The sequence below is a fragment of the Phyllobates terribilis genome, unplaced genomic scaffold (genome assembly GCF_046119375.1).
Source record: "Phyllobates terribilis strain yellow unplaced genomic scaffold, ASM4611937v1 Scaffold_4__5_contigs__length_816908805, whole genome shotgun sequence".
Classification (NCBI taxonomy): domain Eukaryota; kingdom Metazoa; phylum Chordata; class Amphibia; order Anura; family Dendrobatidae; genus Phyllobates; species Phyllobates terribilis.
This window is the reverse complement of record NW_027362764.1, coordinates 612933232-612952952: the sequence shown is the minus strand read 5'-3', so window position 1 is coordinate 612952952 and position 19721 is coordinate 612933232. Positions and strand designations below refer to the sequence as shown.

General features: G+C 40.2%; 1 protein-coding gene across 1 annotated transcript in view; it reads left to right on the top strand.

Moving 5' to 3' along the window:
* The first annotated feature begins 2925 nt into the window (after positions 1-2925).
* Positions 2926-19721, top strand: part of ALKAL1 (ALK and LTK ligand 1) — a 227002-nt gene continuing 210206 nt past the window's right edge. The window contains exons 1-2 of the mRNA XM_073679293.1: positions 2926-3196; positions 4821-5119. Of these exons, the coding sequence (XP_073535394.1) occupies positions 3102-3196; positions 4821-5119 (394 nt within the window). The 5' untranslated portion in view covers positions 2926-3101. The remainder of the gene's footprint in view (positions 3197-4820; positions 5120-19721) is intronic.

Sequence of the window (19721 nt, the reverse complement as noted above, 5' to 3'; positions counted from 1 at the left end):
AACAACAGGTGCAGGGCAGGAGGCATCTTCGCATGCACTATGGACAGGGGATTGGCTTGCACGCACAACAGCGGAAGAAGCAGTGGTGTCACCGGCAGACACTGTTCCTGGACCTTGGGGTTTGGCCCACAAAGTCAGGTGCTTTGCTGCCATGTGCCTGATCATGGTGGTGGTGGTCAGGCTGGTAGTTTTGCTACCCCTGCTGATGCTGGCCTGGCAGGTGGTGCAAATGGCCTTTTTTGAGGTTATCAGCAGAGTCTTTAAAAACAACCAGACTCGGGAAGACCTAACAGTTGTACTGGCAACTTCCGTCATGTTGGTGTTATGGGGAACGGTTGCCCGCCTTCTGTTTGTGGCCACTACACTGCTTTTCCCTGCCTGTTAGGGTGCTCTGCCTCCCTCCCCCTGTGTGCTGCTGTCCTCGCTCTGCATGTCCTCCTGCCAGGTTAGATCAGTTACTATATCATCCACCACCTCGTCTTCCACTTCCGCACCCTGGTCCTCCTCTTGACTTTCTGGCAATTGTGTCTCATCATTGTCCACCTCTTGTGACACTATCCCACTGTCGCCTTCGTGTGACCGTGTCTGCTCAAATATTTGGGCATCGCTACATGCGATCTCCTCTTGCCCCGCTTCAAGTTGGCCAGGCGAGAGCCCCGAATCTGTAAATGGAAAAGTGAACAGCTCTTCGGAGTGTCCAAGTGTGGGATCGGTTGTCTCTGGGCACTCGGCATGGTGGGAGGAAGGAGGATCAGGGTGAGGAATATGCAATCCAGACTTACGGCTACTGAGACTTGACCGTGTGGAAGACAGTGTGGTGGTGGTGGTGGCTAAGTGACTGGAAGCATTATCTGCTATCCAACCAATAACCTTTTCACACTGATCTGTGTTCAATAGTGGTGTACTGTGGTCCCCCATTAATTGAAACAGGAAGGTCGAGGGAGAAGATGTGGGTGTTTGTTGTGGCACAGTTTCATGCACCATCACCATCACGTCCAGTTCCCTGTCCCTTGCCTCGTGCCTTGCCCATTTTAAATGGAGGACAATATCTTCCATGCTCACTACAAATGGCTGAATTTGGAGCAAACTTATATGTGATCCTTGTGACGGACAAACCACAGTTTTAATTAGCTGGCCTGTAGGTAACTATTTTTAACAGCACCGACCTTGTGTCAATAATTTCACTGACACACTGCAAAAATATTTAAATGGAGGCCAGAAATGGCAATATTTTCAGGGCAATTATATATGATCCGTGTGACGGCCAAACCACAGTTTTAAATACCTGGCCTGTAGGTAACTATTTTTAACAGCAAACTGGTGTCAATAACTTCAGTGACACACTGAAACAAAATTTTAATGGAGACCAGAAATGGCAGAATTTTCAGCGCAATTATATGTGATCCATGTGACAGACGAACCACAGTTTGAAATAGCTGGATTTTTAGCGCTGTAATATGGAAAGGACCTGGCTGTGTTCTGCAGTGCCAACAAGCAAATGACGCAGATAAACGGTGTTCTCTGGATTGCTTTTTAAGCAAATAATCAGGACTAAGATAAAAAAAAAATATTCCTGGCCCTTGATACCTGGGCCTATTTCTACAAATATCTGTAAAAGCACCTGCAGCATACAGAGCTGGAATGGACCCTCTTGCTATGTGCACTGCAGTCTGCTATATACTCTGCCTGCCTGCCTAGCACTGATATCTCGGCAGCTGGATTAGTCCTCAGAAGGACTGTTAGTTGAGATGGATATGTGTCTCTAATATAGTCTGGTATAGCTCAGCAGCAGCTCTCCCTACACTGTTTGATTCCGCAGTGACTGTGACGAGCATGGCGGCGCCAGGTCTGATATAGACCTGATGAAGCTATGCATCCAACCAATCACTGTAATGCCACAATCAACATGGCTGCGGCATTACAGTATATGGCATACAATCCCTGCATGTTGATTGGCGCTCTAAAGAGTGCCAAACATGCGGGGGGGACCCGAGCTCTTGCCGAGCAACCCCGGAAATACTTGGCAAGCACCGAGCATCTCGAGCAATGAGATGCTCGGGTGAGCACCGAGCAGTAGCGAGCATGCTCACTCATCACTACTAACAATCTAAATTCCCTATCAGTATGTCTTTGTGCAGTGTGGGATGAAACCAGGGAACCAGGAGGAAACCCCCTTGGAGAACATACAAACTCCTTACAGATGTTGTTCTTGGTGGGATATGAATCCTGGCCCCAAGCGCTACAAAGCAACAGTGCTAACCACTGAGCCACCGTGCTGCACTTTCAGCGTGATTTGTATGAGGCTTCTATGATAGATTTGTCATGACTAACTCATTGGTTCACTACATAAAAAAAGATCATTTTTTGGTGGGGATAAGCATTTACACAGTCATACCAAAACTTCCATAAGTAAAAATGAACTGACAGGTTCCCTTTAAACAGCTAATTTTAGTTTTGCAATTTTAATAAATTCTATTTTTTTTATCAAATCCATTTAAGGGGTTATAATTAAAAAATATCAACAATTATAGAAATAGGTTTACCAGCAATGATGACCACTAGATGAGCAGTGGAATATTTCTGCTTTTTATATGACGCTTTTTAATTACATTTTGACTCCACTAAATTAATAATGACTTAATCTAAGGCATAGATGTAACCTGACACACAGTATTAGTCAGTTTGTCTCTTTATCAGTGGTGAGGTCTATTGTCTTGGGTTCTTTTGTTTACATGGAAATACATAGAACTCGTCTACATTTTTCAAAAAGTCTCAGGGGAAGGATACATTTTCTTCCCTCTTTTGTTGTCATTCTAAGTGAATCCCCATAAGTCCTAAATTCTGTCTGAAGCTGTCAGCTTTATTAACAGGCACTTCCTGATCTAAAGGGAGAATCTAATTCACAAATATATCTGAGTCAGTCTAATAAATGGCTCTCAATTGCTATCCATGGGGAGGGGGTGGTGATACTGTATGCCAGGAAGAGCCATGGTGACTCAAAGAATGAATTACCAAAGATGTTTTCATTACCTGCCACCCACCTAAAGTCAATGCTATTAGCTTGAGCAGCCACCTAGAGAAAGTATATATAAGACAGGTGTATGGATTTCAAAACATGCTCTTACTGTAACCTGTCTGCACTTGGCAAGTCTGCACATCTTATATCAGTGTTGGGAATAAGTCCACTTTACCAAGGGTAAGTTACTGGAATATCTGGTATGTTCATACATGACTTTTCGTTCTTCTTTTCTTTGTAATATATGATGTTTAGTACGAACAGATTTTATAATGTGAAGTGCAGTATTATACATAACATAGTCATATGTAGTAGAATTGACTGCATATATTGAAAGTTAGATTATATAGATTTATAAACTGTACTGAATATGTTTATGCACAAACATGATAAAGTCTCAAGTTCTCACCTGAAGATTCCACACTTTTTAGTTCAAAGACATCAGCCTTTATCAAGTGCTACACACACACAAAACACACACGTGTATAAATATATGTGTGTGTGTATATATGTGTATATATGTATGTGTGTATATATACGTGTGTGTATATATATGTGTGTATATATATATATATATACATATATATGTATGTATATGCATATTTATATATAAATAAATATGTGTGCATGTGTATATATATATACCTATATATACACATATTTATATATATATGTATGTTTGTATATATATATATATATATGTATATATGTATGTTTGTATATATATATATATATATATATATATGTATATATGTTTGTGTGCATGTATATGTATAAATAAATATATATATATTTATGTTTTTTTTAGGATTGTAGTTAGGAGATGACATGAATTTAGAGGATATCTTAGAACAGTGTTTGTGTGGGTTTCCTCCTGGTTCTCCAGTTTCCTCCCACACTCCAAAAAAATACTGATAGGGAATTTAGATTGTGAGCCCCAAAGGGGACAGTGCCCATAATGTCTGTAAAGCGCTGTGGAATTAAGGGCGCTATATAAGTGAATAAAATAAATAAAACAAGGTTAGGTAAAATGTGCATATAGAATGTGGAACTACAAGTCCCACAATGACAGGCTACTTTCCCATAGCTGTGTACTGACCTTTCTCTCCATGTACACTGTGGAGTGAGTGTGCCTTTGCTATAACTGCAGTGACTGGGTGCCTTGCACTTCATTGTATAGTGAAGCAGGTATAAATGTATCTGCACATGTCACATCCAGCTGTTCCTTTCTGCTGGGTCCCTTGTGAGTGCTGTGCAGACTTTGTGACTTGCAGTTTTCTCTTACATTTATTTGTCTTCATAAACCCGGCAACAATGACCGAGAAGAAAGCTAAGTAAATCCCAAACAAAGCCAGGATTGTATCATCTGCGCTGCATTGTTAATACCTTTTCTAATCCGAAGCTATAAATGTGCCCTGGAAGATGTGGGATGAGAGGCAGCCTGGAGGGTGGAGAGTCTGGCCACTCCATTAGGGAGGCTAGTCATTGACTTGCTGCTATGAGTTGCTGTGCCCTGTGAGGAGGAGTGTGTGCTGGTCCGGTGGATTATAACAGTTGGGGAAATAGATGAGTACAGATTGTTTCATCATTAATGTGAAGTTAGCAGTAGTTATCATCAGCAGCAGCAGCTCCTGAGCCTCCTCTCCTCTTCTCCTTCTCTGCTTTGACTTCTGACTGCCAGAAATTCTTCCCAGGATCATACAGGAGTCCTGTGTTGGCCAAGATCACCATGAGCAGCCCCAAGATGATAAAGGGCAGAAGCTAGCACGTGTAACTCTTATCTTCCTCCCTCTCTCTTTCCCAGGATCGCAAAGGGAGAGATGCAGAGGGCGAGGAAATGGCAGGCAGTACTGGCCATCTCCTTATTGCTGGTCACCACCTCTGTTCATGGCATCAGTGAAGCGCAGGAAAGAGAGAGAAGAACTCTTCTGGATCTTATTGTGCAGGCCATTGGGGACAGTAGCACTAGCAGAGAAAGTGCTGGCAAAGTCATTACCAGGCGGTACAACGAGGGGACTGCTTTCTCTGCAGAGCACGGTGGCCACCACAGACTGTCCTCCAGGGATAGAAATTTTCCAAGGACCAGCAGCAAGAGACCTTCAGGTAAGTGACCTTCTCCCTATGAGTCCTGATCCCCACCCCTTCCATTCATACACAGGGATATCACCAAGTTTATACAGTATAATCCAGTAGTTTTATCTCCCTCCAGAGGCTTTAATCTCTTCAGAGAGGATTTCATGCTGATATCAGGCTTGGATTCATCTCTATCTACTGTATCTTCACACTACTGAGTGTGTTGATAATGATAATGGGGGCACTAGTGGTCATCTGATTATATACCCATTGCAATTTGCTTTAAAGAGAAATATGACAGCATCAGGTATTATGGCAAAATAGAGAGGTTTTCATGTCTCTGGTGAAAGAGTGAGTGTATCTTTCAGGTATTGTGCTTAAACTTGTCATAGTAATGGAAATGCTTATCTCTTGAAATAGTAATCAGGAAACAATGAAGTTCTCATAGTTCTAAAGGTACATCATAGAACAAATTATCAAAACTAGGTTATTTCCCAATAATTCTTTTGAAGTTCTTCCAGCAGGATGTTGTCAAACAAGTCATGATTTTCCAATAACTATTGATACAACATTGCAACTCACACTTGTTTCTGAAAACAGTGGCACAAATATGGGACATATTGTTGTCAATTGTTCCTCTGAATTTGACACTTTCTGAAATGTTTCAAGTAAATGCATTATTTTTATTCTTGCTTTTATATTAGTTTGACAATAGTTTTCTGCATAAACTCCATTTTTCATGAATATTATGAATGAATCAGTACATTTTTTAAGTTTAGGAGATGCAGCATCCAAATGTTAGCAGTGAGTGAATGGAAACACAAATTTCCATTCACACCATTCATTTGAATTGATGCTTTTGTGTTTTTAATAGGATTTTTGTATTGTACGTTTTTCATGAAACTCTAGGTGCATCATGTTCATGGAATTTGTTGACCTCAATTGTGAAAAAAAAAACAAATCAGTGTGTCTTGTGTTGGATTATTATTATTTTTTTATTTATTTTTCCTTGCATATTAAGGCTGGACTGGTCTTCATGATGTTGTTGAAGATTTTTTTTTTATTTAATTTTCTAAAAACAGATTGCCCAACAGGAGAATATGAAGTCCTTTATGCACATTTATGAATGCAATTTCTCCAGTTTTCTGCAAATTTCAGAAATAAAGGTGACATGGCTTAATATTCACATGTAGAGTAATGGACTAACAAGGCAAAACTGACACATTTCTGCTGTGGTAGTAAACTATGACAGGTAAGACCTTAAAGGTGTTGTCAAGAATAAAAAATTAATTATGGAAAGTTTCTTTTGGAGACAGTGCCTCCCCTGACCATGGGTTATGCATGGTATTGCAGCTTAGCTACATTTGCTTCAGTGAAGCTGAGTTGTAACACCAGACACATCCTATGGTCAGGGGTGGCACTGTTTCTGAAAAGAGGCAGTCATGTTTTAGCAATCCTGGACAACCCTTTTAAGTTTTTCTGTCCAACCATTGTTCAGTACCTGTGCCACATTCAGGAATATGACAAAGGTTCTGCTGATGAAAACATGTATGTAGCATAGCAAATAAAAACAGACTAATTATCTGGTAAGTATTAAAAAAAACATACAGAAAAGGAGTATTTTTTTTTAATTCTGTATCATTTTTTCCAAAACATAACATGGTCAAGATTAATCCAAAGATTGCACCCAATGTGTTCTATTTTGGGAGTGGTTTCTAAGATATGCTTGGGTCAATTTTAAATCCACCAAAAACATGGCTGATGGACGGCTAAAGAAAATAGAAAACTATGTGTATACAACTCCTTAATGCGTGCAAGTCACTAAATATCATTATAAAATTCTATTTTGTACAAAAGGATATTTATCATTACAATTTTTCACCAGAAGAAAATAACTTATTAGGAAGCTATTGCGTTGCGTACATGTGGTGATGAATGATTCATTTCCGTAGCTTATCTATTGGAAGTCTAAAGCTTTTCTAAGCTTTCATGTCAGTTTGCAAAGCTGCATTCTTTATCAGTACATATAAAGCTTCACAGAGTTTTACAGAGGACTGTTTTTTATATTTGGATCAGGTTACTATTTCATCCCTATAATGCGTTGCACAGTGGAAAAGCATTTGGCCTCATCTATCAAGCAGCTTACACCAGATTTCTTGTGTAAAAGTGCTTGAAATGATGCAAAAATTTCGTGCAATTTGTACTAGCTCAAAATCACTGTAAGTTTTGGGGTTGTTACACCGGCTTTACCAACTTTATAAAAAGTGGAGTACACTTCTTATGCTGGTGTTTGTTCACTAAAAGATGCACCAAATTCATTAAAAGGTACATATCTCTTAATGATTTTGGCCCATCTTGCTCCAGCGCTTCCTTCATCGAGACTGGTGGGCAGAATGCCAGACTTGATGAATTGGAGGATTTGTGCTGAATTTCCATCTCTCATCCAGTGAGTTAATTTGAATCAAAATCCAATAAAATTTGTTTAGTTTCTGCTTCACTTGGTAAAAGCTCAATTTATTGCTAAAATTACCAAAGCCTATTTCTCAGTTAATATTTGTTCAGACTGCTCACTTCCCCAAGGACACCACAAAAGCCATTTTCTACCCATAATTCTACCCATAATTGTGCGTTCAGTTGTTCTTTCATGAAAATGTGTAATTTTCTTTTTTCATGCAGACAACTGTATTTTTTGTCCGAGTGCAATCCAACAAATCATCGGATTGCACTTGGACCAATGTTAAAGGGAATCTGTCACCCCTGGGAGATATCAGACCTCTGCTATGGCCATACAGGGTATAGAAAAGTAAATCTGTACATACCTGTATGGCCCATAGTAGAGGTCTGATTGCAGAAAAAAGTGTTTTTATCCACTCTGTTTTCCACAGATTTCTTGGCGTCCCCCCGGACGCCAAGCAATCCCCGCCTAACTGTTTATCATTCCCAGAAATCTCCGCCTGCATGCTTAGTTACCATATTCCCCATAGTAGAGGTCTGATATCTCCCAGGGGGTGACAGATTCCCTTTAATCTATGGGTAATGTGCACATGTCCAAGGAAAAAATCGCAGTACGCATGATTTGCATCCGTAAATTGGGTCGCACTCCGATGACATCTAAGTGCGGTGTAATTTTCACGGACTGATACAATGGAGAAGATGGAGAATTTTTTTTCCATCTTCTCCATATCAGAGAAGATTGAATCACACTGTGATCACACTCTGGTCACAGTTTGATCAAAGTGTGATTAGCATAATTGACCCGATTCTCTCAGATGAGAGAAAATACGGTTATGCAACCCAAGCCTTGGGCAGCTACTTCATGTTTAAAGTGTAGACAAAAGTTTTTCAAGATCAGTTTGTTGCAAGCAGTCAAAATATACATCAACCATTATAAATTCAGACAATTGACTTTAATTAAGCAACTGCATGTCTGAGTTGTAAAACATGGAAGCCCATCATGCCATCATCCTAATAAGCATAGAAAATGACTTATCACTCTTCATGAAAACTTTACTGACCTAATCTCAAAGTCTGAGACATGGAAAATTGGGAAAGAACACAGTGCTACCAGCTGTACGTAATTTTTGTCACGAATGTGGAATTGTTGGATTCCAAGAAGAGAATTAGTGAATTAGCTCATTTCAGTAGCTGCAGCCAATGCTATTTTCCTTTATAGATAATATATACTGATTTCCCATTGCAATGTTTTGCGTCAGTATTTGTGAGCCAAAATTAGGAGTGAAACATAGAGAAAGCTTTAATGTAAAGATTTTAGACTCTTCTGTATTTTTAATTCATTCCTGTTTTGGCACACACACACTAATGGTGGCTTAAAGCCGGTTACATGCATCTGTGGAACAAGGACCATCCTCACATCGGAAGACCTGGTGCAACCGCTGGGTCTCTTGACCTGAGATAAGTACTTCATATCTACCAATAAGGCCAGGGTCACACTAGTGTAATAATTGGATGAGTGTTATCTGATTTTTGTGTCGGATAGAACTCGGATCAATGTTATACTATGTGGCAGTGCTGATGACCAATTTTTTCCACTGACAGAATCTTTCTGTGAAAAAAATCGCAGCATGCTGTGATTTCACTCTGAAATCGGGACACAAGTCTATGGGTGAGTGGAAAACATTGGACTGCACTTGGATGACATATGAGTGCAGTCCGATTTTCAAGGACTGACACAGTGAAGGAGATGGAGACATTTTGTTCTCCCATCTTTCCCTCACAGTGTGCTGCAGTTGCAGAGGAGCTGAGTTTGATTAGCATAATTGACCTGATTCTCTCAGAGAAGAGACCCTGGCCTAAAGTAGTTTGCTCAGGTTGGGAGACCTAGCAGTTGGGATGGATCTTCCAATGCAAGAATAGTTCATGTCTCATTTCTCATGGATGTTTGAGACCGACCCAAGGTCAGGTGCCGATGAGCGTGGGCATAATCATCTGTTTTTCATCCTGAAGAAGCAGACCTTTTTAGATATGCGTTGTGTCCCGTATGTCCATTTTTTCACATTCGTATTGCATCTGTGTCTGTTTTTTACATCTTTGTAAATGGTCAATGGGTACACACAAAAAATCATATTGTATAGGAATCAGCTCTATCAGATTTTTACAGATGCCACAGGGATGACAGTACAAATAAAATATTATTCATCTTTTCTGGATATAAATCATATGATTGGTGTGAAGTTAGCCTTAGGCTGGGTTCGGACGAACGTTTGCAAAATTGTCCGTTTTATGTACAGAAAGAAACTGGCGATTTTTCATCATTATTTTTGTCCGTATGCTATTAACATTCCATCAACGTGTCCGTTTTCTTACGTCCGTATGCAATCTGTATGTCCTGTACCTGTTTTGTATATTTGTATGGCATCTTTTACATGGACAATTTAATAAGTAATAAAGGTCAAATACTGTTTATCTATAGAATTATAATGTATCCATGAAACACGCATGGCATGCGGATGGTATCCAGTATGCGATCAGTTTTTTACTCATCCATTAACTTATTAAGGAGGTCTGATCCAAAATACGGATCAATGTGTCCGTGCAAAAAAAAAAAATAACAGCATGCCATGCACTAGTCTGTTCCATATTTTTCATCTATTAGAGTCTATGGGTGCATCATCAGTATAGCATCCGATTTTTCCGGATACATTGCAATTAGTAACAAAGGAAACTTTATTTGATCTTGTACATTTTTTAATTGCTGATGTATAAAAACAGATGTCACCACATGGGTGACCCACGGATGTAAAATATCTGCATGCGAATAACACATGGATGACGTTTGAATGGAATACAGATGACAATACAGATGAAAATCGTCTTTGTTTTCTAGCTGAAATATTAATATTTAAAAGATTGTCAAAAACACATTTTTGTTGGATATTTTTGCATGTTTTTTGATTTTTTTTATTGTGCATGGGGCATTCTTTTCTGTTTTTAATGATTCAGTTTTTCAGGCACAAACATCTCAAGAATTGATGTGAATGATGCTGAAAAATAAAACAAAACAAAAAAACAGTGCCATGTGCACTAGTCACATTTTCCTATAAAAATCAGCAGGAATCTAATTCAAATAGTATTTGAGGTTTTTTTTACATGTATTTTGGAGCTAAATCTAAAAAAAAAGTGAACACACCCTGAGGGAAATTTTTACAAATAACATTTTTTAGAAAATACACTCTCTTTTTTTCCATTTTTTTCCCCCCAAAACTAATGTTTGTTCAAATCCAATAATGTAATATAAAACACGTTGTAAACAACTGACATTTCTTCAAGCAGTTTCCCAAAGGCTTTTCAATAGAACTTAAAAAAAAAAGCCTTAAAAAAGGGGTATCGTAAAAATTGTCTGAATAAAGAAAAAGATGCCAACCAAAACACACCAAAAACACCACACCAAAGATGCCACACCAAAACACACTTGTAAAATACTTCTAAAAGTATGCATTGCATGCAGATCAAAAACCATATAAAGAAAGCCTAAATGGAATATTTTAGTTGACAACATTTATCTGCTGTCCTCCTAGTAATCGGATGTCAGCTATCCGCTAGAACAGGATCTTCATAGTCTGGGTCAAGCTGATACTGCATATAATCTGGATTCTGCTGATAGTACAACTCACTCGACTGTTTCCATAAAATAAATCTTCAACTATTTCTGTGATGGTCAGGAATTTTATGGAAAGTATTTAGAGTATTATGACTCTTTTTTCTTTTTTTTTGTTGTCAGGATAGATCTAATAGATTTCTCTGTCTCTTGAAAGCTATAAATTTAATCCACACTATAGGTAAATTTAGTTAAATGTATGGGTGAAAGGCAATTGACGGAGGTCTAGTGAGTACAGTTTCTCCTTGTGGAGGCTCGCAGTTGGTGTAGGAAGGCATATAGGTCAAGCAATGCCCTGAAAAAAGAGCATGGACCGCACCTCCAAAAAGTCATACATTGATCTATGTATAACTGAACATAAGGTTCTTAGTTTAACATTGTGATCAGACTGTATGAAGCCCACTACCACGTCACGGTGATCCTCTCAGACGAATAGGCCAAGCAATGCTCCCTAGGAAAACTGTTCTCTTTCTACTCACATTGTCAACTTCTGGGAAGTTCTTTTGGTCCATTTTATATAGCTGCAAAGAAATCTAATAATAGTAAATTCCCTTGAGTTTCTTAAAATAGATCACATAAGTATAGACATAAAGCTTTCCAGAACATAGCTAGTACCTATGTGGAACACAGTACAATATACAGTACATGCTGTACAATTTATGATTAATGGTCTTCAAGTCCAGAGACAAGTACAAGTATGTAGGATAACTTTACACCATGTAATCAATGTATATGTGGGACCATAAATATTTGAAATCGTTCTCTAAAACTTTACTAGTAATTCCACTACAATATATAATATAGCACACAGCTTACTATATGTGTATGTTGTTATACTTGGCTACTTGGGATTATTTCATATGCCGTGTGCTCAGTGTTCATTGTAACCATTTCTAATCTTACAACCTTCATTGGTGCTGTCACAAGCACAGTTTTTCTCTAGTATTACTGAACCATCTGTGAGGCTAGGGTCACACCACCATATTTTCTCTCATCGAAGTGAATCGGGCATGTTGTGCAAATCACACTTTAATCAGAGTTTGATCAGAGTGTCATCACAGTGTGATCTGATTCTCTAGGATGATGTGATGAGAAGATGGAGCAAAAAATGTCTCCACCTTCTGCATTCCATCTGTCTGTGGAAATCGGACTGCACTCAGATATCATCCGAGTGCAGTCTGATGCTTTCCATGTACTAATTGACTTGCATGACTGATTGTTATCTGATTGTCTAATAAAACTCAGGCATGCAGCGTTTTTTTCCTCGGTCCGAGCCGATCCGAAGAAAAAAATTAACATGTGCACAGCCCCATAGAATAACATTGTTCCAAGTGTGATCCACTGTTTTGTCTGATCGCACTCGGACTAAAAATATCGTTATGTGCACAAGCCCTTAGAGGAAAACTCTGACTTGCAGCGACATAGCAAACAGTATATCTTCACTAAATTCAATGTATAATTTTAAAATATTTATTTAAGAATGATTTTTAAAGGAACCTTGTCAGCAGGTATTTACTACTTAAACTGAGAGTATCATAATGTAGCCACTGAGACCCTGATTTCAGGGATGTGTCACTTATTAGGCACTATGTTGTAGTTTCAGTACAATTAGCATTTTATCAGCAGGAGATTATCACTATTGGACTACAGCTCACTTGCAGCCCCATTGGGCTAATCTGTGTAATCCAGCCCCCACCACTGATTGGCAGCTTGCTCACAATGCACAGTGTACACAGGAAGCTGCCAGTCAGGGGTGTGGGTGGGTTATGCACAGTTTAACTCTTACTTCTGCTACATCTCCATCAGAGAAAATAGGTATGAAAATCACTCCAGGCAGCCCAGCAAGTGACACATCCCTGGAATAAGGCTTTCATGCCTTATGTTATGCTGATATCAAATTATATAGCAAAAACCTGCTGAAAGTTTCCCTTTAATACAGATGTTTAAGTGTTTTGATGGATGCTTTAATAAAAGGGTTGTCCCACCTCAGACATTTGTGCCCAATTGGCCGTATTCCATTATGTTGCATTAGAGCCTTGTTCTTGAGAAAATGTAGGTCTCAGAGATGAGACTCATGTCTGTTGGACATTTATGGCATGTCCTTTCTGTCTGCTATAAAGGTCCGAGATGGGATAATCTCTTGAATGTGAAGATACATTTTTATACAGATGAGACACAAGTGCAAGGGGCTTAGTCTTGCACTTACAGCTCCCCAGCCTCTCTCGCGCTTGTGCAAAGGTATGGATATAACCAACATTACAAGGAGTTTACATAGATGACATTAGTTTGGTGCCTAAGTGGTGTATGTAGTTTTCTATTCACGTAAAGGCACAACTCTACAAGGGCTACGAATCCTGTACAGATGAAGTGCACACCTTTTTTGGTTCAAGTGCTAAAATTCGGTGTTTGCAGAACTCCCAAGAGCTGCATAACATTTGAAGGGGTCCTGTATATGTCATAATATAATAACTGGGGTTTCAACTGGAACATCCTTTATTGTAGACAGAGAAAAAATATGTTCACCACTTCTGCATTTTTCACCAGCTCCTGGTTTTGGCTTGCAAATACTGATAAAAAATAACGAACAAATATTGAACGTGTGAACGTGGCCTTTATGAGAGTTACTGATTACAGAAGAGTCAGAGATGGCTGGTGGCGGTACAGAATGGCATCACGGACCCCTTGCTGTGTACACCTGATGCACAGTAGACATATGTTTACTTCCAGACACTGCCAAATGCATGGTTAAAAATGGTGAACGCTGCCTTATTTGTTAAATATTAGAATGCTCAGTTAATGATTTGGTTTGAAACAAAATCCAATAATTCTGGTATAGAAAAAAGCCTAATTCAGCTCTGGAGACAAATATTTCTTGTAATGAAGACCTTTTCCCAAATTATCTTTGCGAACACCGCAGATCTAGCAGACTAAACTTCACAGCTAGTATCTGCCTTTCATTTTCTTCTAAACTCTGCATGACCTGTGATATAGAGACCACTTGGTCAATAGTACATTAGCCTTAGGCCTGGTACTCTCAGCAGAGCAGTGTAAATTAGGGTGTATAGAGGCACACAGAATACATGGGGCAGTGTACTAAGCCATAGGCATGCAGTGCACCGTGTGCTAAGCCATAGGCATGCAGTGCGCCGTGTACTAAGCCATAGGCATGCAGTGCGCCGCAATGTGGTGTCTTTGCGCGGCATGATCTAATGGAGAATATCTTTGCACTATAGTGTCCATTTGAGCACAGCATCTGGGCAAAACTATTTACATGACATATATGTGTCAGTAGGAAAATAAGACAAATGCACGCAATTGACATCAATTAAGCAGGCTATTCATTTCATTGTATTTGCAAACCATGGATGTCAATTGTGGGTGGCATCATTCTGAAGAAGGATAGCAAATGGCACAACACGCTTCATAAAAAAACTTTACTGCCCTAATCTCAGTATCTGACACATGGCAAGTTAGTGATGAACAAAGCCCTAATAATTTCCTAAGACTACAACATTTTAGAAATGTAAAAACAGGAGACAAATGGAGTTTTTTGGATGCAATTAGAATGAAAAAAATCTTTATTAAATACATATTTTACATATAAAAGACATGTGAAATGCATTAAAATACAGTATACTAAGGACAGAACAGACACCCAAACGAGTAACCAGCCAAGGGTAATAAGGGTATTAACCTATTAGGGTACAAAGTAGTATTTAAATTCATAAATGCACAAGCTCAAATATAAAAAAGACTGACACAGCGATAACCTTTAAATTTGTATAATCTGTTAAAAGGGGCAGACAGTGCTGCTATAATACCCAACAGCCAGAAGAAAAAGAGCAGAACTAGTGACTCTAATGAAGTATTGTACCAGGGGTATTAAGCATGGACATATAGGAAATCACTTACCCAGAGGCTGGAGACCCCCCAATGGGATAGAAAAGGTGCTGTTGCTACTTTCCAACCCATGTTTTGCATTGACCGTGCGTTGCTTTTTCAAGGGAGCCATAGCAACCAATCACATGGGAAGTCATGTGATCGGCGGCGGGCCAATGGTGCTGCTCAGACTGGCGCATGCGCGTCCGGCAGGCCTCACCCCCCCCACGCACTCCTGGAAGTCAAACCCACTGGGAGAGCGCACCGCAGACAGCCTGCTGAGCTGGCTGCCACAGTGCGCACGCGGGCATGGAGACACCGAGCGGCGGCTGAGGGACGTGACCTCAGGAGACGAATGCACTCCACAGCACCACCAATGGTAACTAAGCAAGGAGAGTGTCGGGATAGTATAGTCATACTGGCAGGGCACAACCAACATAAACCCCATAAATATTAAAGATGGAACAAGTGAACAAGAGTAAAAATAAAAAAAAACATTAAATCTTAATTTATTCCACAAATATAAAGGGGAGGAGACAGGTGTCAATCTTGAACAACTCCTCATGGAAAATGGTTTGTGTCCTGCCTCAAGACAGTCATCCCAGGGGTGATGTGCACTGTTAAATGTGGTTCAAAGGTACTTTCAGAGGCCAATAGTCAGAGACAAAAAGGATCCTGAACAAAATATATAATTGCAAAAATTAATAGAAACCCTTGTAAAGAGTCAATGCATAAAATGGGGCAATCATACAGATAAAACAACCACCAAATCCAAAAAAGTAAAAGAAAGAGGGAAATCGAAAAAAAGAAAAAAAAACAATTAGTAAGAAAGGATAAAATGAAACCCTAAAAAGGGGGGGTGAGGGGGGGGAAAGGGGGAACAGCACTAAAGCAGGGAAATGAGGAATCACACAAATAATAACCAAATTAATCAATTCTTTTCTCCTTTAGAGACAAAAAGAGGACATCTAGAGGAAAGAGGCTAAACTAAGGGACTCATTGAGACCCTTAGGGGCCATGGTATCGAGTGTAACGATTCACCGTGCTTTGCGTTGTGCGAGGAGTTTTTTTACATTGCCACCTCTCGTCCCAAGGTGTATCAGATCAATACCCCTAATCATAAGGGATCGAGAGTCACAGTTGTGAAATTCTTTAAAATGACGGGGAATCGTTTTAAGTTCCGAGGTATCGGCTACATGCCTCGCCGCATTGATGTCCCTAATGTGCTCGCGGACCCTGACTCTGAGTTCCCTGGAGGTGAGTTCCACATAAATAAGGGGACACCTGCATGTGGCATAATAGATGACATTACTGCTGCCACACGAGATCCAATGTAGGATCTTAAATTATTGGTCACCTCCAGCAGAGTCAAAGGTCTTGCAGCGAAGTACATTCGTGCAGGCCAGGCAGTGACCACAAGGGTAGCACCCAACTATGGGTTTGAAGGATGACAAAAATGTACTACTAGGAGGAACATAATGACTCCTGACTATAAGGCCGCTTAAATTGCGAGACCTTCTAGGTGTCATAGAAGGTCGTTCACCCAAATGTTGAGCCAGACACGGTTCTGCACTCAGGATAGGCCAATATTTCATTAAAATTAACCGCATATAATTCCACTCGTTATTAAATGTTGAAATAAAGAGAATTTTGTCTTTCCCCATGTCCTCTCTTCTTTGTTGATATAACAGTTGAGATCTTGGGGTTCTTTTAGCCCTTGCATATCCTCTCTTGATATATCGACGGCTATAACCACGTTGTGTGAATCGGGTCTGAAGGTCCATTGCCTGTGCCTCAAACAGCGGTTGGAGGAGCATATCCGCCTCACCCGGAGGAACTGTCCTACCAGGATGGCCCTAATGGTGGCGGGATCATAGGCAGACAAAGCATGAATAAGAGCATTGACTGCTGTTGTTTTTCTAAAGACGTCAGTCTGGACGGACGACAGAAAGTCGACCTCGAGACTGACGTCCAAGAAATCAATTTTAGTCGAGTGATATTTATACGTTAAACAGATGTTTTTATTGTTATTATTTAGTCTGTCCATGAAAGTCCCGAGCTGCTGAGCCATGCCTCTCCACAAAAACAAAATGTCATCAATATACCTGTGCCAGCACAGCACATGAACAGCGGCCCACACCCCCTCATCACCGTAAATATTTCTCTCCCATGACCCCAAGAAGAAATTGGCATACGAGGGGGCGCAGGTTGCACCCATGGCTGTGCCACGCCTATGCAGGTAAAGCAGGTCTTTAGTCTATGTGCCCACTATGCGTTTTTCAAGCGTTTTTGCTGTGGAATTTCTGCAGCATAAACGCTTGCAAAACGCTTGGTAATCCGTGCCCCATGATCCCCAATGAAAATCTGCATGTTCTGTGCCCATGCTGCGGAATTTTTCACAGCGGATTTTCCTTGCGGAAAAATCCGCAGCATGTCCATTATTTGTGCATTTCTGCATGCGGATTTGAGAACCAATGCATTTGAAAAACGCAAGTCAAATCCGCATGTAAAAACGCTGCAAAAACGCATCAAAAACGCATGTAAAATCCGCAAGCGTTTTTCACTGCCAAGAACATGCAGAAACGCTGCAGAAATTTTCTGCTTCAATTCTGCATCATGGGCACATACCCTTAAAAGTAAAAAAATTGTGGGTGAGTATAAAGCGCAGCAGCTCAAGAATGAACCTGCACAGAGGGCTGTCCAGGTCGGAGGCACCCAGGAAGAGGCGGACGGCCTCCAAACCAGTGTCGTGTTCAATGCAGGTATACAGTGTCTCCACACCAGCAGTGACAAAAAGAGTTCTATCATCCACAATGATGCCATCAAACCTGGTAAGGATGTCCGTCGTGTCCTTGATATATGATGGCAGGGTCTCGAGGTAGTAGTCAACAAATTTGCAAATGGGCTCACAAAGACCCTCAACCCCTGACACGATCGGACGTCCTGGTGAGTTGATGGCTTCTTTGTGGATTTTGGGCAACAGGTAAAATGTTGGAACCTTTGGAAAGCGGATGGTCAGTGCCTCCAGGACCTTTTTTGTTATAATGCCCGACTCAATCGCACTGTCAAGAATGGTTTGAAGTTCGGTCAAGAAGGAGGCCAGGGGGCTGCAGGGAAACCTCAAATAGGTGTTTTTATCCCTCAGCTGTCATAAGGCCTCGCGTTAATAGAGATTACACGCCCATACCACGATGTTCCCCCCTTCGTCCGCCTGTTTAAAAACCAGGTCGCGGTAGAATTGTAAATCCCTAATGGCTGTCCGTTGCGCATGTGTAAGGTTATCATGATTACGTCTTGTAGAAAAGTTTTTAAAGTCTTCGGACCCCAATTTCGTAAAAATTTCCACCATGGGACTTAGGGACAGAGGGGGGAACCTAGTCGACTTGGGTAAAATATTCTGAGGGAACCCACCTTGAGTAGCAGGTGTCTGATCATTGAGGAGGTCCTCCAGCACCTGAATGGCCTCCCTCTCGGCCAGACTCACAAGTGAAGGTGTGATACGATTTTTGTGGTATAGTTTTTTAAGGATTAATTTCTGGGAAAAGAGCTGCAGATCTTTCAGAGCTGTAAAATAATGGAAACCATTAGTTTGAGAGAAAGTAAGACCCTTGCTTAATACATCAAGTTCATTTTTAGAGAGGACACGGGTAGACAAATTAATCACCTGTAGCCCTCATTGTGCATCCATCTCTGGCTGGCTACCTCCTGGACCCTGACGCTTAGCGTTCTGTCGTGCTTTGACACGATTAGTATTATCCGTATATACTTTGGCTGCTGAAGATCTACTAAATATTAATGTCACTTTTCTGGTGGGGTGCCCCTACTTATGCACCTGTCAAATTTTGTTTGAATGCAGATTGCACATTTTCTGTTAGTACAATAAACCTCATTTCAAGGCAGAAACATTACTGTGTCCAACAGTTATTACATATATCAAACTGAAATAGCTGTTGCAAAAACACCAATTTTTATAAAACATTAAGCTTAAGATTAATAGGGGTGCCCAAACTTTTTCATATAACTGTACATCATCTTCGATAGGAAATGATGGGAAGACCTGGATACATAGGCCTCTAGGGATGAGCCCTTTCTGTAAATATTTATCTAAGAATGCGTGATTCCACCAAATGCATGTACGTTTTCTAATTAACTCTTTCAGTTGTATGGCCATCACATTGGTATTCATGTTAGTCCTCTCCGTGCTGTTGTCGGCACTGTCTTTGCACACATCATCTAAAAGTGAGAACCACGTGTCGTCACGGGCCCTGAAGTCCATAGTGGAACTGTGAAAAACTGTGAAAAACACAGAAGCAACTATTAATAACAGAGATCCCAGATACATAATGGCGGGAGGCCATTTATGAATTTAAATACTACTTTGTACCTTAATAGATTTATACCCTTACGACCCTTGGCTGGTTACTAGTTTGGGTGTCTGTTCTGTCCTTAGCACACTGTATTTTAATGCATTTCACATGTTTTTTATATGTAAAATATATATTTACATATTTAATATGTATTTAAGAAAGATTTTTTCATTCCAATTACATCCAAAAACTCCATTTGTCTCCTGTTTTTACATACTTTTTGGAGTGATGTTGCTGCTGTGGCACACTCTCGCTTATGGTTGTTATGTGC